We start from the raw sequence: 24,556 nt of genomic DNA on the forward strand, positions 1-24,556 counted from the left end.
AGGGTTATCTATGCTAGCCGTCCCTAATTTAGTAGTGTAAGACTAGAGGGAAGGCAATTAGTCATCACCACCCACCGCCAACTATTGGGCTACTCTTTTACCAACGAATAGTGGGATTGACCGTCACATTATAACGTTCTCACGGCTGAAAGGGCGGGCATGTTTGGCGCGACGGGGATGCGAACCCGCGACCCTCAGATTACGAGTCGCACGCCTTAACACGCTTGGCCATGCCGGGCCTGTTAAAGTATCTTTTAACTTTCTTCTACTGGACATACAAACTACACCTTAAACCAAATATTTCAAACTTGGACTCAACCTTCCAAAACACCCTTTTCCAGTCCAGTTTTTTGAAATCTTTTAGCGCATTTCAGTCTCTTGACAATATTTGGAGATTGAAGTAAATGTTTATTTTATCTGTTACACGACTAAATATTCCATTCTCACTTAGTCTCCTTGATACTGTATATCTGGACACTTCTCTCATTTGGTACATCTCATGCGTAAGGTCAGTAACAGTCTTCCTTCTGTCCTGAAGGCTGTAAAAACGAAGATACTTAACATCAGTAACATTGAGTGTTCTGCCTCTTCCTTTCCAATTTTAAATTTTCCTGTCTCGGTCTCACGATCTATAGTGTACTTGACAGTGTTTGGGAGGCCTTGCATGGCCTAGCGCGTTAAGGCGTGCACTTCGTAATCTGAGGGTCGCGGGTTCACGCCCGAGTCGCGCCAAAACATGCTCGCCCTCCCAACCGTGGGGGCGTTATAATGTGACGGTCAATCCCACTTTTCGCTGGTAAAAGAGTAGCCCAAGAGTTGGCGGTGGGTGGTGATGACTAGCTGCCTTCCCTCTAGTCTTACACTGCTAAATTAGGGACGGCTAGCACAGATAGCCCTCGAGTAGCTTTGTGCGAAATTCCAAAACAATACAGTGTTTGGGGAGCATTTCAAGTCTACAGCAGTTTGTCGGAGAGTCCAACTAGCATCACAAAGTTTCGTGCGAACTCTTTGCTCTACTGACAATTCTTGTGTTTTATGGACTGTAGTATGAGAACAAAACTTAGTATATAGTGTTAAGCACTGTTTTCATCAAGGTAGAGTGTTATTAAATTAATTTCTTCTTGCATATACGATATCATGTGCTAGCTCCTTTCTGTATAGTTAAGGCACGACGTAGGGTATCATGACAGCTATTTCAGACCTTAAATTTGATCAGTATGTTCATTCAAGCAGAACCATTATGATGTGCACTTGGTACAAGTGTATGGGAATTCTTAAAAGTGACAAGTATTCTCATCCTGGCTCAACGGGAATGAATGGAACATTACCAGTGTTTAAATTTACATTTTATAAAGGCATGGAAGAATTAGCCCCATAAAATTGAAAGAATGACAAAATATTATCTTGTTCTAACACGGTACTGTATATCATCAAATTACTTGAAAATTAGCTGCTTCGCTATAACCAAAACTGGTGAACTGTAATTATTATCCACTTTATTTAAGTCATTATACATTAAAAATAAGTTTATTATCATTAACCTCAAATTAATTATCCATTTTAACAGCAAAGTGTTTATTATTATTAATTTATTTTTATTGATTTAACTGTTTTTTTCGTGTGTTTTGTTCGTTCATTTCATTATTATGAATAGAATAAAACACTCTCCGTAATTTGATTCAGAGTTGTAACGCGAGTCTTTAAAATTCAAGAAAGTAAATGAAATTCCCCGTATAAGAGTTCACTTCATGGTTATATATAATTCCAGAGTTGTAGCTCGGCAATGTGTTTATTCGTTATGTGATGCAAAATGCCATCTAGTCGTTAGCAAGTAAAAATATTCAGCTGTTTTATTTAGACGCAACTATATACATATGAACTACGAAAGTGGTGTATTTAACCATTCTAATGATCAACATAATACTTAGTAATATTTTGTTTACCAATAGAATGTTTAAATAGCTCATTAATTGCTTTTGAGGATAGTAATGTAATATAAAGACCGGTGTAACTTTATTAAGAATACAGAGTTTATGTATATTTGTAGAAAACATTTCAATTTGAAATTAAGGTGTTTCGCGTCTCTTCTAATGCGGATAATTGTAACAGACCTTCATTAGCGGTCTTTACGTTGTAACCAGAAAATGTACAGTAAAACGTATGTGGCAATTTCTCGTAAAGCCTCGTCTCGCACAGCTGCAGACGAAGTTGGTTATTGATAATCCGTAATTCCCTGGTGGCGCCAATAGAAACTTTGACGTGGAAAAAGAAAGCTGCGTAAGGTAGTACCAGAGTTCAGAGGGTCGCTGCGGGTAGACTCATGCTCTATAAATTACATTACATTTTGCTGTTTTTTTATTCGCCGTACGTGTACATTTGAAGACAGTTTTTAAGTTTTGATGTAGGTAGAAGTGGTACAGAATGGTTTGCGTCACCTTTCATTCCTTTCTATTTGTGATCCTCACGTTCAAATGCAATTTTTTGATACAGTTTGCACGTAGAAAAATGAACGGCGTGGGCTACTTAACGGCTGTTTCTTTCTGATAATATCAGTTCGTCTCGGTAGCTTTTAAACTTTTGTATCACGAGATACAAATAGGTTGCGCAAAAATGTTTCTGCCCTTGATTATTATGAAATATGATCTTGAGATAACTTTCGATTATTTTGTTCTCAGAAATGTATATAGTTCAACATTAAATGGTTTCTGTATTTTCATATAACATTCAGGAAGGACAACTTACTTGTTACTCTAATGTAGTGGTAGTTTCACCGTAAGGTTGGCTTCCAGCCATTAAATCCTAATCATAAGGTATGTCGGACTTGGCTTAGTGCCAACATTGTGAATTCAAGTATTATTTTTAGCGGTTATTGTAATATTAACTCTTTAATCGTCCAACCTGTTGCTAATGGTGTTTTATTATTATTATTTATATTTATTGAGATTAGGTAGGGAGAAGTTACCGTAGTTTGCACGAGAGTTAGCTTTCGCAGATGTCCCGCTTTGTGTTTTTTTGTCGAAGTTGTAGAACAGTTATCCCAGATCCACAAGGTGAGTCATACAGTTAACATTGGTATGAACAACTAACTAGGGATAGAAAGCAATAGCGTATGTAGATAATTTGTTAATTCATCATCATAACTACTGCGATTAGGCCTAGAGTCCGTAAATGACTTTAGTTACACTTTCACAGTTACAATATTTTGAATTGGCTCCACCACTGTTATACAGGTATTCAGGGTAAGTTTTTGTGGATTCGAGCTGTGAGTCAAACTGCCACAGACAGTAAAACCGTAATGCACTGGTAACCATGATAACCTGACGCCATTACCTGCACGTTATTGTAATAAATCTCCACTTATTTATTGCCTTTTTTTTTTTTACGTTAGACATTGGTTTTAATGTCAATGGTACTAAACATTTCGTTTTATCTCTTACCTGATTAATAGCTTCTAGAACAAAATAATAATAACATTGCATCTATAACTCTGACCTTTTTATCAAGTGCATTTTTCATAGAACATCTGTTCCTGGAACCATTCTGATGTTACTTAAACCACTTTAAAAATTTACCGACTTGCGATCAAAACTAACAACAGCTGTGGGCATTCTTTGCCAAATGACGTAGAAGACAAAATTTTTATTTGTTGTCCGCTATTTTTTTAACCACTCACAAATACCGTACAAATGCAAATCGGTCAGTCGGGGTAGACAAGAAAATGACAGCACCTAAGATACGCTTAACATTGCAATTTGTTCGGTCTTTACGTCAGTGAAACGTGCGCATGTCTTGATTCACGAAAACAATTGTGCACTCTATAACACAACATGACACATAGTTACACTTTAAACATGACAGTTTTGAGAAGCTTGTGCAAGTGTGTCTTGTCAATTAAAGAAATCCCGAGGATACATTTGTTGGACTTTGTATGTGTAGGTACATTTTTTTTTTTTTAAGTTAAAATTTTGAAATGCGCTGCTTGGTGTGGTTGTATGGAGGTTCTTGACACAAAGCATTGTGGCTGTGTGCGCCAAACAACTGGTAAAAAGGAAAACACTTTTATTCTTCGAAGTCGAACTGGTGTATATTCAACATATGTATGCGCTTCTCATTGGGCTTGATTAGAACGAAGTATGAAAACACTGTAACGCATTTGATGTCATTACGTTTGGTAATGTGCATGGCTCAATATCACATGTATTGCAGTTATGTTAGATTTCCTTCTGTATCCGGTGGCAGAACACTGTTCCACTCATTGCATGTACTCTTAGGAAGGGTATTCACTATTTCTTTCTCTACTCAGCTGATTCTTAAACCTGCGCTGCAGGCGTCCCGGGTTTTGATGGGAGAGACAATAGATTACACTTTGAGGAGAAGACATGCCACTGCTTTTAGATAGAGGCCACAGGTTGTTGTTTTTTACCTGGCTTTTCTTAAGCTTTGGTCGACGAAAATAAATTACTTGTCATTTAACGTGTATTATGTTGTATCTTACACTTATTATTCTAAAATAAGTATATCAAACTGAACAGATATATAGTCTTTCATTTTCTGGTCGATTCCATTAGGACGACGGTAAATTTACCGACGTAGAACGCTCAAATCCGCGGTTCAGCTCCCTACGGTGGACCCAGCACATAGCCCAGCGTAGCTTTGCTCTAAATGAATATTATTTCCGGTAGGTAACTCGGTAAGTGTCGTTCAAAGCACAGCTCAGCTTATGATTCACTTCATAACTTTGACGTGTTTTTACTGAATAATTAAGTCTTTTATTAATGACTACTGGTTTTTCTGAATTAATATTTCATAGTAAAAACGAACTGAACTAATGTGCTCTGAATCAGAGTAATAAGATTTAGAATAAATGTGTTCTGATCAACGCAAACATTGCGCGCGTGTATATATAAATTTATATAACATGCATGCGCGGACGAATTGGCGAGTGCAAAGTTTCACCTTTATCATACGCACTGGTCCATGTAGTAAATGAATATATCAAACAAACTCTCAGGTAGTATGGCATATTGCTTCAAAATTTTACTTCAATATAATATCGCCCCAGGCTGCTGTGGAGCAATGGTTACATTCTATCCATAAATAACCAGATTATTAATAAATAATTGTACATCTAGTTTCGTCATTATCGTTTTTTTTATATATACAACATACGAGGTAAGTTTGTGAATCGAATTTGTTGAAGATAGTCTAAACCGTTATGGGCTAGTAGCGGTGGGTAGGCGTAGCTGTTTTGGGGATTACTCTGGAAGCGTGGCAGTAACTTAAATTTTGAGAACATTGTTGCCGTCGGGCATCACCAGGCGCCGCCAAGGTCAGCGTCTGCGCGCCGCTGGCTGGACAATCGGGGACTTTGGCCTATCAACAGCCTGCTTGAAGTCAAGGTGACGTAACAAATAACACAAAGTTTGTTTGTTTTTTTACGCCCGGAGACAGAGTTGTTGTTTGATCGCTATCGAGAGGTTTTTAACGTCGGTAATTTTATGTAGTCCATTATATCAACTGAGACAGGATGGCAGTGTTCTAAGAAAAAATAAAAGGCGCGCCTGCTCTTAAATTGATAATCTGGAAGTAGTGGTTGACTAAACATTTGTGGCTTGTTTGATATGTACGTATATAACATCTTACAGTACACAAACCTTGTTCACACGCAGTTTCGTGGTGTGTAGTATTTGAAGCTTTTAGATTTAAAACGTTGAAATATATTTTAATATTAGCTTATGTGGAAACGGTAAGTTACCGTTTCTGCATTAATCATAGTTGACACATACGAATATCATTCTTTCTATACAGTAAGACAAGTTATATATAGAATTTGTTTTAAGCGAAAAAGGACAATAAGCTGTGTTTACTGTGCTTGCCACGGGTATTGAAACGTGATTTTCAGCATTTTAACTCCTGAGACTTACCGTTGAGCTACTGGTGGTGTTGGGTAGTTGTATACATGCCCGTCCTGATGGAGGTAGATTGGTTAGTTGGTTGTTTGCAGTTTAGACTCATAGCAGGAAGGCTGTCTGTGCCAAACAACCAGTATAACAAAGTAAATATAACTAAACCTACATAAAAAAGTTAAAAAATGCTAAATAATGCTCAAAAATCAGGTAAAAAACTGAATAGAAGTAAAAAGGCCAGTGCTCCGCAAAAATCTAAAAACAAACAAAACAAGCAAGATGTTTAGAAGCAAGTTTCAAAATAGAATACGGGAGTACAGTATCATTAACTGTTTTAGAAGCATATTTTAATACTTCAACATGTGTGATCTTAACGCCCAACTATATCAGTAACAATTCTTTGTTGGTTTTACCACGAATATTTTTACCGTTTTAACCGTCGCAATTATAAACGCCATACCTAACTACACAGACATCAAAGCTTCCTAAAGCTGTGAAGCCAGGGACAGGGTAATTTTGTTCATCTAGATGAGGGTCAATATTGTATGTGTCCAGATGTGCACCTCTTGGGACCGAGTTTTGTTGTATGATGTATCAATATCTTGCCTGAATGTTTAGCGGGATAGTGCTATGTACCGTTTATCGCGTACATACTGTGTACTACTTAAAGTTTTAACTATCATAATATATGCTAAAAAATCAATTACCCTAAATATGTTATTTCGTAACAGTTTTAAGTACTATAACAAGAAACAAATATTTCAGTCTTTTCCGAGTTTAATGCACGATATTTCTTGAACAAGTAGATGTGAGGATTTATTTCCCTAGTCGTTCAACAAGCCGTTGTTGACAACGATTTGAATTAGGTGTTTAAGAAGTTAGAACATAGTATCGTATACAACGTTTTTTACGTCATAGATGTTTCTAGATTTTTGTGTTAGTTTCTGAACTCCGATATCAATGTTCATATTCATTGTCAGTAGCCGAAGTCATTTTTCTCCGGCGAGTCAGTGGTACGCTTAAGGACTGACAACACTGAAATTCGAGGTTCGATTCCCTGCGATGGTCAGAGTTCAAATAGCCTATTATGTACTTTTTCACCAATAATGTGTGTTTGTTTGTAGTTAAGCACAAAGCTATAGAATGAGTTATATGTACGTGACCACCACTGGCAACTAAGTCCGGATTTTTAACGTTAAAAGATTCCAGATTTGGTGAAATCCAATGGTAGCTCTGCGGTAAGAGAACAAAGAAGAAAAGCTAACATCATAAGGATTTCTGTGTTCGGTGTTAACAACCGAAGTTAAATTGGATGATTTTTCAAGCGCTAAAGCACAAGTTATGCCGTTTTTATTCACCCAGCACTTATTTTACTTTGTATCGTATTAAGTACAAAATGAAATTATGCCGCTGCATTTCAGTAGTTATTTCTGTTTGACTATTAGTAACGAAAAGCTTCTGAGAAAATCTAATCCACGTGCATATTTCCCTCTTGTATATTTATCTACAACATAAAATATATGTAACCTTTTATATGTAACTAATATTATATTGCTGTTTTACCGCCCGAAGCTCGTGTACCATATTTCTTTTATCTAAATGGCGGGTCAAACAACGCATCCATTTTTTTTTTTTTTTACGCCTCTCTGTATCATCCTTAGCATCAATAACAATATATTCGAAGTACAGTGGTAGCGAACCTATTCCTGCATTCGAGGAACACACTGCCCTCGGGGTCACGTGAGCTCGCGATACATATGCTAATATCGCTGTTGTAAAGTGGTTGTTATTCTTAGCCAAACAAGACCGATGTGATTGAATACAACTTTTAGTGGACGAGGTGGGGGCTAGCTATTGCTACTTACCTCTTACCACCAGAGATAGAGGGTGTACGTCTAAAGGACCTTACCACCAGGGATAGAGGGTGTACGTCTAAAGGACTTTTACTCTTGATGACTAGGCTAGGACCTTTTATATTAATGTAAAAAGTGTGTTAACGTCTCTTTGTTAAAGAACATGACATCTAAAGGAGTTTTATGAATTTGATTATTGAATATGAATTTATTCATCTGTAAGTTGCCTGATGTGATGTCATTGAAATGATCGGAGAATAAGAACCATAGGAAAACCTTACACCGACATTTTTTTTTTTTTTTTAGTTTGGTTCGAGTTCGGATGTCACTGGTGAATATGACAGGATATTTTCTATCTGTTAATAAACTCCCACAAACAAGCACGCACACACACACACACACGAGTCTAGTTCACAGAGAATTTTCAAAATGTAAAGTATTTTCTGAATCCACTGCGGTGAATCTTCGGATTTACAACGCTAAAATCAAGGATTCGATTCCCCTCGGTGGACGCAGCGGATAGTTCGATGTGGCTTTGCTATAAGAAAACACACACACACACACACACAAAGGGCTAACACGCCTCTTACAGAGTTAACATTTAAGCAGACGTGACTTTAAATAAGTGCAGGACGGTTAATGTCAGTTATTTCTCATAACCATAAAAACACGTTTAGTTGGTATTCGTTTATTCTTAATACATTCCATCTCATATTTAGTGTATTGTTACGAGAACGTAAAATGGAAAGTGGCAGCTTCACTGGAAACGCACCTTCTGGGGGTAACACCTGTGTGCTAGAAATAAACAATTGAGAGAGACCTTGACATCCTATTTAAGTATGAACCAGTATCATGCATCACGCTCTACAGAATATTATGTTAAACATATTAGTATCCTCTGATCGTGGACTCACGTGGCTCATACAATATATGAACAATAAAGTATCAAGGTTACACGTTCGTTTTTCGAATAAATGAAGGTATAATCACCACGCAATGTGAAAACCAGCCAAGGCTGATAATTTTCTGTTGAAAAAAGATGAAACATTTATTATTCATTGTTTCTACGTCCCTTTCTTTGAACTACATGCCCGAGTTGTCATTTAATAAAAGAACCCTCATTCTAATAACCAAGTGTGGAACTTTGAAGGGCAAGTTGCCATTTTTATTATAATTAACACACGCGTACTTAAGTTGATGGATTGCGTTTAGTCTACCTTGACCAAAAAGACGTGGATTGCGAATAGACAGAACAGTTACTCAAATATGAGTATAAATAGTTTAGCATTTGGTTTTGGTTTTTGTTCCAATCGTGGGATGTTATGGGCTAGAACACCCACATCAGCGCGGTTGTTTCTTTCTTAATCACGTGAGGTCGGTGAAGTTGAGGTTAAACTGTATGGTCGATCTACCCCCAGTATAGTTTGGGTCGTACTTCTTCCACTACCTGTGAAACCCAGGACAATTACATGATGACCAACTTTACAATTCGTGTTCTGGTGTTGGACGTTTGTATTGTGGTTGCGATTTTTTAAATTCTCTTTCAAGAATTTACATTTACTTATATAACTTCAACAATCAAGCAGAGCGATTAATCTTAAATAAGTAAACAGCTTATAATTCGATCTACCACACGTGTGTATGAGTTCGCGTGTGACTACAGCAGATGCGCAGATAATTACAGATAAGTACAAAAATCGCAGCTTAAGATTCGGCTTAAGTTTTAGCTGTAATGACAATTACGGCAGATGGATAGAACAGTTAGTCACAAATATATATGTAAACAGCTTATGAAATGACCTGAAGTTAACTGTCCCTACGTAGTTGGGGAATAGTTATCACGCTTAAACATTTAGATATATAACTCCATTTATTAATGACTTGTGCCACAGATATGGTGGATTAGCAGAACCGTTTATAATAATTTATTTAGAATGCTAATGATTTCGCGTTAGTTTATCTTTGAATGGTTCGATCCCTGCTTTTGAGACGGCATACATACCTCGCTATGCAGCTTTATGTCTAAGAACAAACTAAGTGCATCGCGATAACGTTGTTGTAAATACAGGGTAATGAAATAGACGAGACCACCACGGGTTTTCACACTGCTTCTATAATTATTCGGAATTCACTCCGTTGATGTCATAATGGTATAAATCTTTCACACTCTACAGAGTTTGTATCCTTTCCTATTTTCAGCTTCAAGTCTTGTAATGAACACTAAATGTTTGAAATTGGATGTCTTGTCTTGCTACTGGCTCAAAAGACCATAGCGATATGTCGAGGAAAGTGCGAAACCCAGATGTTGCATATCATCTATTGCATAGCAGGGCGGCGTACCGACCAGTTGAAACCGAGTACATGACTTCTTGTATGTTGGCAAATCTGCAATGTCAGACAAACATGTTACTGCAAAACAGCGAGTCAGTTTAGTTTTTCGTCGGCGAAAAAGCTTTCGCTGCGTTGATTGATTAGCCACAGAAGGAGACTCGTGAAAGTTGGCGAATAAACGATTGTTTTATACGAAAGAGAAGAATCTCTCGTCTCAGACTGTGACTGACTCAACGTTAGGATACTTTCTTGTTTGTAAAGTGAATGACATCCTAACTTGTTGTTGTAATGAAAACCTTGAGTTACAACGCTCGTAATAAGAGTAAAATTTTAAAAATTCCGTCACATGTCTGAAAACAAAATAAGTGTATGAACGAATATACCATTTGTTATCACTAGGCTGTTTTTAACACTTGTAACTTGATGGTTTTTCACATTTTGTTTGAAAGATAAATTGTTGTTGGAACGAACACTGAAACATCTCGATACGATGAATTTGTTTAAATAGTAATGAATTGTCGATACAAGTCTTGTTATACTATGGTGATTGGAGTGAAGACTTGAAACTGACATTCTATCAAATCTAGTATTCCTTATTTTACACACATTAGGAACATGGTTTTTATCGTTGTTTTTAGTTGTCTCTTTTAATTAATCTAATTTTTGAATGAGGAACCGTAAAGGTTTTACCACCTTCTCAAAAATGTGCAACAATTTACATAAATTACCTACTTACCAATTTTGTGGTATTTTCAAAACTTCACATATTGGATATTACCCAATACCTACTAGTTCACAACATTATGGTGAAACCTAGTTCTTTCAAGGAAAATATATATATTTTACTTTGTGTGGAATTAAACACAAAACTACGCAATGGTCTATCTGTGCTCTTCCCACTACGGGTATCGAAATCCGGTTTTTAATGGTATGAGTTCGCAGACATGTTACTGTCCTACTGGGGGACCATTTTATTTGGAAATTGAGACTTATGAGTAGTTGGTGGAGTTCAGAACATAAAACCAAAAACAAACAAATAATAAATTGTAACAGCAGTTTTTTTTCGTGTTATTTATGTAGGAATTTTTTCTTGCAATTACTCACCTATTAATACAACTAAACGTTCACCTCAACTTTTCAAAACTCTTTACTTTGTGATTGTTTTAGTGGTTTATGATGCTTCAGTAGAAAGAGGAAACAAGTTAAAAGAAAAAGAAAGAAACTTAAGATACGAAAAAATGTAGAAAATGAAAGAGGACAAAAATTTTAAATTGTCGTCTAGAAATAAAACTAAAACAACTCAATACAATTAAAAAGGTAAATTTAAAACAAATTATCATTGAAAGTGTCACTATCGCCATTAAAATTGCCTAAAGTTAAAAGGTAAATCCGAGAACAAACGTGTCTGAACTGGACCTGCCGCTGGCAGTCGTAGTGAAGGCACGCAAGTAAAATGTTGTCATTTGAGTGTCGCAAATTGATGGTTTTATTCTCTGTAGAAGAAAACCAATAAATCGGTCACAAGACATTGGCCTATGTTGTAGCTTAGACAAGTTTCTTCAATCCTTCAGGAAACTAAATAGCTAAACAACGACAGTTGAACTTGGAAAACCTTGTGCAGTTGTTTATTTCAAATTGAGTGCTAAATGGCGTTAAGTTCTGCTTCGATAACAGGTCTGTAATCCATTTTAGGGGCAGGTAGTTGTGTTCTTTTCATGGAGGCTGAGACGAAGTTCTTAAAATTTCTCTTTGACCATAACCTGACCAACAGAAAATGTAGAAGTCACCGGCTCCAACTTCCTGTATGAATGAGCGTGAAAAGTTGAATCCACATGGGCTTGGAACCTACTGTCAAGAAAAAGTCAAAACTATGTAAATGGACACGCAACCATAGGAGTGTAGAGTTACATCAACGTAAATGGATGATTATATTAATAGACATGATCAGCCATGGGGGGGGGGGGAATGGCAATCGCTCAGCCTTTGTCTTGAGGGTCAAGAAGGCAGGGAAAGAGACGAAAGTGCTGGATAATTGCAAAAAGCATTCCCCAAAAGTGTCACTGATCTCCTAAGTATCAGCAGTATGGATTAAACAACGGCTGATATGGGTATTAACACTTTTATTGATGAGGAGAGAACAACGTTTCGACTTTTCTAAGTCATTTTCAGGTTAAAGAGAGTTTGAAAGTGACCGTTGCCGGACGCATGTCTTAGGGACGAGAGTATAAACGGATACGGGATTGTAGGGGACGTTGCAGGTGGGTGTTAAGTTATTCATTAGTATAGATATAAAGGTGTTCATTTATACCTATACTAATTAATAGTAAAACCCAAGATACAACAAACTACAGAACGTTATACTGCTGCATACCATATGTTCCCGACATCAGAGAAAAAATAACCAACATTTGGTAAAAAAAAACTTATAACAAAACACAACATTCCAGTAAACACCAAATGTATTCAAAAACCAGGCACAAAACTAAAGTCCATACTATGTAAAAACTACAATGACAAACACAACACCAACATCGTTTATACTACACAATTCAACATCTGCCACGACTTCTATAATGGAGAAACAAGCATTAAAATAGAAACCAGATTCAAAGAACAACAACACCTTCACACGTTTTTTGAATACTGCAAATCAAGTAAATACAACATAACCATAGAGAACACCAAGATATTAAGTAGGGAAACAAATATAAACAAACGCAAAATCAAATAAGCCCTACTTATACAATAACTAAAACTAAAATTAAACCAATATAAAGGAACACCTTTATACCTATACTAATTAATAACCTAACATCCAACTGTAACGCCTCCTACGATCCCGTATCCATTTAAATTCTCGTCCCTAAGATATGTGTCCGGCAACAATCAGATGCAAACTCTCTCTTTCTTAACCTGAAGATGACCTAGGAAGGCCGAAACGTTGTTCTCTTCTTATCGAGGAAAGTGTTAATATCCATACCAACCGTTCGGAGATACATTTTTATTTCAAGTGAGTTTTTCGTCATCAAGGACAATATGGTTAGTGGAGTTATAAAATCTCCGTACAAATGAAATGGAAAACATTTCTTTAGAATTTTGAAAATCCATCATCTGTATGGTGTTTTAATGACGAATAATATTGATCTTTTCCAGGAAGCAATTTAATAAAAAATGTGATCTATAACTCCTGGTGTTGATACACACTCATTTCTCAAGGTATACGCTGCTTTTGATTTTTAAAAAAGCTTTTAAAAAACATACCAACTCGTTTCGGACTTTCATCTAAGTGTACATATTATATCAGAGATTCCCAACCTTTTATGCTGAGTACCTCCAGGAGGAAGTTTGAACCAGTTTACATTGATAAAAGGATAAATCAAAAGCAGTAATTCAAAGGTAACTCAACAACATACACGAACTTCGAGTTCTGTATAGTGAAATTTGAACGTGGTTTGATATTCAGGGGCTATCGTAGTTTAACGTCTTTAAAATGTTGATAATCACAAAGGACCAGTCTGTTAAAACATCAATAGCTTTTTCTTGTACTCATTCAGTAGAGAATGTACTGTTTGCTTGTTATTCGCTGGAAAGATGGTTTATATTTAATCGAAATATACGTTTTAGTAATCTGAATGAGGAAAACAATTTTAAATAAATGTGCTGACTTCAACTGAAGGTTTGCAGTTACTAGTAATCTGGAGTTAGTTTTATAGTAATATCTCGATCACGAATGTTTTCTAAAACAAGTCATGTCAGAAATTTGTAATTTACAAAGTATCCGGTACGCTTTAATCATTTTATTGAAAACCAATAGACTGCCATCAGTTTTAGTTTAAACTTAAGTGTAATTAACTTATAATATTGAACAGGCTTGTCTTTTCCCAAACGGCCCAGCATGGCCAAGCGTGTTAAGGCGTGCGACTCGTAATCTGAGGGTCGCGGGTGCGCATCCCGGTCGCGCCAAACATGCTCGCCCTTTCAGCCGTGGGGGCGTTATAATGTGACGGTCAATCCCACTATTCGTTGGTAAAAGAGTAGCCCAAGAGTTGGCGGTGGGTAGTGATGACTAGCTGCCTTCCCTCTAGTCTTACACTGTTTTAAATTAGGGACGGCTAGCACAGATAGCCCTCGAGTAGCTTTGTGCAAAATTCCAAAACAAATAAACTTTTCCTAAACTGGTATGTGTCCCCCAGTCAGGCAGTATAGTTTCAGTGTGTTGTTTACGGCGCTATGTCGTATTGAAATACTAGTGATCTATACATATTTCAAATTTCAAAATATTTGGAATACACAAAATACCTGAAAAGACAAATTAGCCTTCCAAGTAAACCCTGTAGCATGAAGTCAAATTTTAATAAAAGAACCCCATAATATTAACAAGCAAATAAGCTTATCTGAGATATATGAACAGAGATATTTAAATAATGTGTTCTTTGAATACTAAGCTGTGTGGAAATATTATAACATTTATAAAGAAATGTTCTTGAAGGAGAAATATTTTACTTTTCATTTACAAAATTAAGGCTGTTGTGTTAAGTATTCAGACACATTTGATACTACGAATTTCAGCGCTATTGACTATCATTTTATTAAGCCTTAAAATGCAGGTGGAGTGGGTCGAAGTCTAACAAATTTCATAATTCTTATTTATCATTTTGCAATTCGAGTTTTTCAAAACCTTTTTTTTAATAATAAAATAAGAAGTATTTAATTTGTTAGGTATACGATTATTGAACCCTAACGTATAAAAGTACAGATCTGAGTTGAACCCTAACGTATAAAAATACAGAGCTGAGTTGAACCCTAACGTATAAAAGTACAGAGCTGAGTTCTGAACCAAATCAAAAATGTTATTTAGAACATGTTTAAAAGTCTTTACAGCACTACATGTTTAACATAAACAGAAGATATGTTAACATGTAGGATGTGAAATGAATAACATAGACGGGCGTATAGCGAGCTTTATTTGACGACAGTTTAAACTTTGCTATGACTCAGCCCATATTTCTTTCTCTCTTCTATCTGTCAGCTGATGTGACTACGGACGCAGTTTTTCTTTCGGCACACTAGAGGCGCTGGGGATAAAGAACAGAGTGGAAGTGAACTGTCTCGTGAATTTCTTGCACGCTCCTAATATAGCCTCTAAGGATAGCATCAGTCTATACAGTTGATGATGTTAGTCTGAATCTCACACTTTTTTCGTAGACGGTCAAAATAAACATGCACAACTTTGGTTTAAATCTCGGATAAGAAAAACAAAACCTAATTATCAAACTGAAGATTAGTTTGCTATATTTATACCAGCATATGTATACAGAAGTGCGATTTAGGTATTTACCTCCATATCTAATTATACTGTAACAAATGTGAACGAACAGTGAATCTGACTGTCTTTCCTTTATTACAAGTACGAACTTCTTTAATGTTTAGTATACTGCTGCCGTGTTAACTCTGTGGAAACGAAGGATATAAAATATTTTATCTTCAGTCATACTATAAATGAGTATTCATCCTCTGAAGTCGATCCGTGTGGACTAAAACCCCAGAAATGTTTAATTTATTTGCGAGTTATTTGAATACATCGCAAAAAAAAACTATAATTAAAAAGCACCCTATGTATGTACGAGAGTAAAAGGCATTTGATAAGTCGTGACTGTATATAAATTAAATGATTGAAAGTTATCTTGTTTTCTGAATTGCTGGCTGGACAAGATCCGCAAAAAGTAAATGAACAATGGTCATTGAAAGGACTAAATTTATTGTTTGCTTATTTTGGTCTTCTTAGAACTGGTGTCTGTGGACAGCAAATGAAGAGAATCCCATTTCTATTAATGACAACAGTTAACTTTCATACTGGTAACAGAACTGGTTATAGATTGTCCGTAAATACTGACGAGGCCGCAATAGTCATTGAATGCTTTTTTTAAACCCTTATCAGATAACGTACTTTTTTAATACTGTTTACGAAGTTCATTTATTAATTTTGACAATGTTTCCTGGTACTAGGAGTGTATGAAGTTATCTTCTCATCAGTCTAAATATATCTTACTCGAAGTGTTATTTATGGTAATTTGTAATTTCGGTAGGTACTGAACAACATGTAGAACATGTATGAACGACATGTGGCATTTTAGAATCAACATTTTCGATATTTACTCATCACAAGAGTGTTTAATGAAATCATTCTATATAAACCTACATTCTCACGATCTTATTAAGGTAAGCTTGAGAACAGAAATTTAAAAAACGATTACCTAAATTATATATATTTGTCAATCGGGAAAATAGAGGTTAATCTTAAGATGACTTCTCTTACGTTGGCATCTTTAGAAAACAGAACTGATTTAATCAGTCGGTGATAGGGAAGTCTATTTGCGGTGTATAATTTGTAACCTAAGGACAACCAATGAAGTTGTCATCATTCACATTTTAACAGTTTTTACGAACTTTTCATTAACTTCGTTTGAAGTTTCTGAAAGTGTTATACGCAACCATTTTATTTTTTGGATTTATTTTTGTGCTTAAACTTTATTTTATCTTGTTTATAATTATTGCATTTACTTGAATGATTATCCAGGTAATGGAGTTTCCCAGAATGAGGATAGTGGTTTATCTGTTATACTTCTCAATACCTCTTCCAATCAAGCTCTTCCAGATGTTGTCCAAACGCCATCTTCTCGTCTCTTGTCCAATACCTTGGTAGAATTGCCGTTTGAAGCATGGATACACGAAACCGGATCGATTTTACGAGAAATTAGTGCAGAATTTGAACAAAACTGGAATCAGGTAAGAATATATACACAAACAGTATTTGCATTGACTAAAACGTTTGTTGGGCTACATTTTTTTATAAATATTGAGAGTGCTCTAGCACTTCACGTAGCAATGGCACATACGCCCGTATTAAAGGAAAAATAAGTTATCTGGATTTTCTTCGCTGCAGTTTACTAGAAGCCAGATACGAAAAGTTACCTGACATAGTCAACCTTCCTTCGGTCTATACGCCGCTTTTCAACTATCCAGAGCGTCCCAAAGCAAAAAAGCAAAAACCGAGAATTCTTATTTTCATTCACCATCTTTTCTTAACAGGCCTAGTGCCTATCTAGTCCTAGCAGTAACTTATTATCATCATCAGTTGATAGAGTGAAACAGTTTTCACGATCTATGAACACCTATTTCAGTTTTGTTATATACAAAATGTTAAAAGACAATCATAATTCTAGCGTAAACCATGTTATTACCTCTTGAAGTTAACTTTCGTACATCAGTCTGATGATCCTTTGAAACACTTACGTACAGGGTGAAACAGGAATTACCAGCCAACAATAAATGAGCATTAGGTGACTAACATGTTGTATTCTTCATACACTACATAGTTGGTGTCTTTAGTAATCAATTTCCCTATTATATACAAGTAATAAACATTTTATAAGTGTAAAATCATGTAGGAATGGCAATGGTAAAAAGAACGCAAATAACACTGTAGTAAATAACGAAAGTAATGTTACACTGTAAAACGCACATGTACAAAGTAGTTACAGGGTGGGTCGATTTGACCGATCTTTAAACGAGAGTTTCAAATCATTAAAATATGTTTTTACTCAAGATGTTTTCCTTCTACGTAAGTCTTAGGATCTTAGTTACGTTGTGCCTTCCCGGACGTGACCACGATATTACGATCAACAAATTGCATGCTAATTGTCAGGAATATGTAGTTTCCAACTGCAATAATATTAAAGGTTGCACTTCAGTGCAACATTTAAATTTGAACACGTGATGCATACCTCGGGGCAGTACAATTTGCTGATACACTGACGATTCCTGTGGATTACCTGCATAATTCGAAAACCGAAATAGGGCATTATTACTAAAATAGAACAGCTTAAAATACTTTCACGGGTTATTTTATTTTATTTTTTAGGCATAAATACTCAGTTTACTTTCGGCTGATATTTCCAGAAAGGTGCCTCCGTTTCCAGGCCTTTTTGCTCTTTATTTTCATTGCGTTCAACTCGTAATCCGACAGTCGTGGGTTCAAATCCCGATCGCACCAAAATGGTCGCCCTTTCAGCCGTGGGGCGTTATAATGTGACGGTCAATCCCACTATTAGTTGGTAAAAGAGTAGCCCAAGAGTTGGCGGTGGGTGGTGATGACTAGCTGCCTTACCTTTAGTCTTACACTGCTAAATTAGGGACGGCTAGCACAGATAGCCCTCGTGTAGCTTTGCGCGAAATTCAAATCAAACAACCTCTTTACTTTCTTGTTCTTATGCTTTTTCCTTCTTTCTTTCATGAAAATAAATGACAATTATTTTAATATTTCATTGTTTTTTGGAATGAATCCTTTGAACAAATAAATAATTCATAATGAAACATCCTTGGGCTCCTCCTCCTCTTCCCTCTACTTGTCTTCATTATTTTCTGTTCGAATTAAATGATCTTGTTTTAATTTCATCATCATCAGGTACTCTTCGATGAGATTTGCATCCTCTATCATCTCGCATCTTTCTTATAAAATGTTGGTAGAATTTCAGTAGGTTCAGGAAGACATCGGATTTAACTCCCTTACGTGATGACAGAATCAATGCCGAAATATTTTATCAATTATTTTATATTCCGGCTTAAATGGCCTCGTGAGTTTAAAAACAAATTTGTGCCCCGTGATATGCATAATGTGTTAACATTGAAAGTCATCTATAGCTGGTTCAACCTTTTTTTTTCGCACTGCAACCATTACAGAATGTTTATTTGTATATCTTAAAATATCAAAATTACAAGTACACAATGTATCATGTAAAATTCAAATTCGACTGGTTAATTTGCTAATTTTTCACGTAATGCCCGAGTTATGCATTTCATGTCTTAACCAAAAATAACTCATTTTTACCAACAGTGTCCTAAAATTATACCAAGTAATACATTTAGTTAAATGTATTAACTTCAGCCACGATGCGAAGAATTTGCTTTCTCTGAATATGGAATATTTTATCTTTCTGGTTGGTTGTTTTACGTTTATTGATGTAATAAAATTAGGCTACTTGCGTCAAACAACCAATAAAAAAACCGCAAGAGCAAAATTGTTAGAAAATATAAAATTAAACAATGTCAAATTAAAAAAAAAGACTCGTAAAACGTAAAAAAATTCGAATTGGACAGTGTCACCAATGACCCTATCCAATATCAGTTGCTAAGCCCTTAGAAAACACTTGTCGAAAACCCGATCCCTCAGGGTCGTAATGATGGCATGAAGGTGAAATGTTTTATCTGTTTAATTTCCAATAATACTTCATTTTTTCATATAACAAAAAATTCATTTAAAGGTAATTCATCAAAAGTAATATTCAATAGTTGTTTTTTTTGCCGATGTAGTGACATTAACCGAGGGCCTGGCATGGCCTAGCGCGTTAAGGCGTGCGCTTCGTAATCTGAGGGTCGCGGGTTCGCGCCCGAGTCGTGCCAAAACATGCTCGCCCTCCCAGACGTGGGGGCGTTATAATGTGACGGTCAATCCCACTATTCGTTAGTAAAAGAGTAGCCCAAGAGTTGGCGGTGGGTGGTGATGACTAGCTGCCTTCCCTCTAGTCTTACACTGCTAAATTAGGGACGGCTAGCACAGATAGCCCTCGAGTTGCTTTGTGCGAAATTCCAAAACAAACAAACAAAACAAACAGACATTAACCGTTGTTCTTTCTTAATAATCTAGTGTATTTTTTCATTGTTTCTTTACTTATTGGTTTACTTTGAAACATAAAAATGTGCCTAAATCCTGTTATGAAACTTTTAGCCTATGAATTACACAATCTCGATATTAGCCTGCCTGGAATAAAATTTATTTATCTTCAAAATTTACAAAAGACATAAAGTTTATTAAACTCTCATTCTGCCTTTAACTTCTGTTTATTTATATTTTTTTAAGAGTGAAAAGTAATTTATGTAATATGACATACAGCATCCTGTGATATTACATATGTAACATCCTTTAATGCACCTGCAAGATAGCAGGTTAACAACTGCAGATAAAAGTTCATTGAATCATCATTTCCTTTTAGAGATTAGACGAGGTTGTCATTTTCAGTTAAATTTCGATGAAATCATAAGATTTTCTAGGTAATAAGTTTCATAATGACGGACAAGCCTGAAACTTGACCTATTTATTAGTTTCATTTTTGTAGAACAAAGCCACACTGATTTATGTGCTGTATCTATCGCAGGAAAACGAATCTCGTGCATGGCCCGAAAAGTTTATTTTAAAAAATATCTGCTCACTGGTACTGTTGACGAGATGTATTGTGAATATTGTTTTTATCAGGTGGCTCATTTTAGTATGGCCATTTAAAAACCATACAGAGTCGTCTTAAAGATATGATCCTCAAGTCAAATTAACACGTGTAAACAAAGGTAATGAGCACAGTTCCTTTAAAAGATATACAACTGTGTGTTGTGGCCAAAAGTTAAGACTACCTTTACACCAGAGGAATATTATACACATCATTCAAGTCATGGATAGTTCGCATAACAAAACGGATATTTCTTTATTTAGTCTCCCGGGTTTGCATTTAACATATTCATCACTGTAGCCAGTAAACGTTAGATGGCCTTTTATTGACTTAAAACAAAATTATTCCTTTTATTTAGCTACAGTTCAGACTTGACGACGGGTTAAAAGCACTAGTTTAGTATTATTTATAATAAACAATTAATAGGCTGTAAAACTTATATGACACATATCGTACAATTATAAAGCCGTCCTGAATGCACTAGTTTAAATGTTAAGAATTTTGTCAATACGTAGACTTCGTGTTAATAAAAGTTTAATGTCTCTCAATGTCGTTAAACCTTAAACGTTCCTCACCTTTTTTTTTTGTTTTTTACAGCTGGTAATCGTTTTGATTTTTACTGTATCATCACAATAGCAGTTAACTTAATATAGTGGCGTGGGGTCTAACGATTAGCATGATAGAGATCAAAAGCTCCAAGGTTTGAACCCCGATATGCTGCAGAACAGGCTTCGCGAACTTTCATTTATAGGTGCGTTATGGATACTGCAGTTCTACTATTTGATTAATAGAAATGGTGTAGGCGGCAGGTGCTGCTGACTAGTTGTTCGTTTTTTTCAGATAAGCAATTTTAAATTAGAGAACGGCTGTGCTGAGGTATACTTGTGAGGTTATGTACTTAATTACGTTATACGTATTGCATAAAGTACTGTTCATGTTGAAAATAGCAAACATCTTTCTTAACACCGGTATTCCTTGCAGTAAAAGGATTATGCAACAGTTTTAATTTTTGAATTCTGACATCAAAATTACGAAAGTGTTCCTTCTGTAGAGCAGTGTGAAAAACGTTGTTCTTTTTTAATCCATTTCATCGACATGAAGGGAAACAGTCACCATTCACATGTGTTTATCCTTACACTTCAGTAGTTTTAAATTCTTAAATTATTAGCCACGAATTGAACAAATGAATGCACGAGAGACGTAAAAATTAAGACGACAGATTTTCTGGTTATAACGAATAATTCTTGCAAAGTATCCTAAATAAAAATTTGTTTATTTTTGTCTTAAACGCATACACGTAGCCATCCAGTGGCACAGCGGTATCAATGTGGATTTATAACGTTAGAATCTGGGTTTCGATACCCACAGATAACCCGTTGCTATTACCACCCACCGCCAACTCTGGGGCTACTTTTTTTACCAACGAATAGTGGGATTAACCGACACATTATAACGCCCCCACAGTTGAAAGGGCGAGCATGTTTGGTTCGACCGGGATTCGAAGCCGCGACACTCAAATTACGAGTCGAACGCCTTAACACGCTTGGCCATGCCGGGCCAAATTTAGATGCAACTCAGAATATTATTTTAGATGAATTTCTTTGTTATCTTTGTTTAACATTATTGTAAGTAAAAAAGTGCATCATATGAGTTTATCGACCCAATTCTTACGTGAATACTTGTTCCTTCTAGCTCAAGTTAACATGTTTAACAGGGACTGGGTTTTCGGTAAGTTTTACTTACATGCATACTACATATGCATGTAAGTAAAACATTAAATATGTTATTTTTACATTGTAATGTAGATATTGTTTGTTTTTCTAGGGAGCGTGCGAGAGAAATGGTGTTATTCGTTACTGGTTGAACCGCATCGTCATCTGGCTACAAAGAAACCAAAGATTAGAAACAGTTAGATGTTGGCACCGGTATTACTGCATTAGGGACAGATCACAACTGGACATGTGACCTAAGAACTATTCTAAATGTGTATTAAATCTGTTATCCGATAAGCAGGATACGCTACGTTACATTCTTTATTGAAGGTGGAGTTTACAGCTGAAGCGTTCGTTGCTCAAGTTTTATAAAATCGTGACAATTTGCCGGGAATATCCTGGATTTTAAAAATAAATTGTCGAACTCTATTTCTCGAGCTTGATGTCTGGTTCTGTTCACCACGAAAATGTGTGTGTGGCATATACATGTTTGTCAAGAGCATGTTATATGACGGACATGTGAATCATATATCCACAGCTGTGCGATATAAATGGACCTGAAATGAAACACGTGTTTGAAACAATTCGATAGTAGGAGCTGTACAACCGAGTGGCTCTGTAGTCGCTTTTATGGAAAACTACGACCAAATTACTTTAATGGCGGTATTTGGTCTCAGTTTCAGACGTGTTTATTATTTCATTAAAGCCAAAGTATTGTATTTATTTTATACAGTGTTACATTAGTAATTACTCTTGGGGTGTTTATTCATATTTTAAATGTTTTGTAAACATGACAGTAGCAGTATTTGAAGATATACGTCTTGGTTTGCAATAAAAGTAAAGAATTATCCATTTTACAAACTTCGGCTTCAACCTCTCAGTTAGGATATGTACTGCTGGACAAATTTTAATATTGGGAGTTGTTGTTTTTTTAAATAAACGTGAATAACTTCATCTATACCTTGCTATCTGTTTTATATATTAATATCTAGTCGTTCTTCTATTTGTTATAATGTAATTAAACTTTATCTCAGTTGTTCCCACCCATTTTATTTGTGAATAAAAATGTAATAATCTAAGTAAAAGACGATTTCGGATTTATGGCACTCTCACGTATTTTACTTCTTTCACTTTACTTGGTAAAGATGAGAAATTCCCTATTTAAGTAGACAGAAATGTTTTGAAATATTATAATAGATCACTAACGCGCATCGTAAATTACAAACCGAAGTAATTTCGGTTTCACTGAAATTAAACTGTTTTACAGATTTATGCAATTTACTCGAAGTGGAATATATTGGTTTCATCATTGTAGTAGACTTTGTAGCATTAAGAGTTGGAGAAATTAGAATGATCAGAAAACGTTATGGATGTCAATTAGCAGCTTTAAATTACAGGTAACTGTGTAGATAATGTAGGACATCTAGTAAAATGAAATAGCTAAGAAATAATAATGTCTTGATCTTCCGCATATTATTTTAAGATTTCGCAAAAAAACAACAACCAACTATTTCGTTTAGTATTATTGTGTAGCAGTTTTTGCATGATTTGTGTGAAACTATTTGAACTGGTTGACGTGCATTATTAAAAAACATAATAATAAATTACGATTGAATACAAGCTATTGTAATAAGAAATGTTCACTGATATAACTTAACTAATTTGTTTTAAATACTGCGTAATAAGAAATGTTCACTGATGTAACTTAACTATTTTTTTTTTAAATACTGTTATGTCTATTGTTTTCTCATAACGTGATGTAAACCCTTTTTAGAAAAGTGTATGGTAGTAATTATTTATACTGCACTCAGCATGAGCTTCGAGTGATTACTACATGGTCTGGTGCTTATGAAGTTCTGTTTACTATCTGTTGGTCACGGGATCAAAACCCATCGCCTTACTTGCTAATTCAGCCGTGTGAGTTATTATGTGACAGTCAATTTTAATATTTGTTGGTAAAGAGTAGCCCAAGCGTTGAATGGCTGCCTATCTTTCCTTTGGTGTATTACTTACATTAAAGGACGGTTTTATCAGAACCCTCGATTAGTTTGACAACTATCTTTGTAAGTGAACTGTGAACTTAGTTATTTTATGGATTCAGTTTCTTCGTATCATGCTACTCGGAGATTTTTCAGAGTTGATCTCATGTGTTGTGATATGTAAATTATATAGTCAAAGCATTAACACCGAAATTTGAAACTAAGATCTCTATTATATGACCTTCACTATGTAAAAAAGTCAAACGCGGCTAGTTACATAGTTGATGTAAGTAGCAAATTTATTATCGTAGTTTTTGTGACGTCGGAAATGGTAGGAGGGAATATATTTAAACAACATGAAGTACCGTCGAGAAGAGGTTTGTAGTAGCGATGCATTTTAGTGTTAAGACTAATATGAAACGTCTCGGAGTTAAAATATGTAGAATAACCGTAGTAAAGTTTAAATAATTAACCAAAAAAGCAAATTAAGTATAAATT

At 35.5% G+C, this 24,556-nt stretch overlaps 1 protein-coding gene across 2 annotated transcripts in view; it reads left to right on the forward strand.

The window, feature by feature from the left end:
* Positions 1–23,178, forward strand: part of LOC143229641 (uncharacterized) — a 39,682-nt gene extending 16,504 nt beyond the window's left edge. For both annotated transcript variants that reach the window (XM_076462249.1, XM_076462248.1), the window contains exons 3-4: positions 16,668–16,876; positions 22,192–23,178. In XM_076462249.1, coding sequence (XP_076318364.1) covers positions 16,668–16,876; positions 22,192–22,332 — 350 coding nt within the window. In that variant the 3' untranslated portion in view covers positions 22,333–23,178. The remainder of the gene's footprint in view (positions 1–16,667; positions 16,877–22,191) is intronic.
* The last annotated feature ends 1,378 nt before the right edge of the window (positions 23,179–24,556 follow it).

Source organism: Tachypleus tridentatus, chromosome 10 (assembly GCF_004210375.1).
Source record: "Tachypleus tridentatus isolate NWPU-2018 chromosome 10, ASM421037v1, whole genome shotgun sequence".
In the NCBI taxonomy this organism is placed as follows: Eukaryota; Metazoa; Arthropoda; class Merostomata; order Xiphosura; family Limulidae; genus Tachypleus; species Tachypleus tridentatus.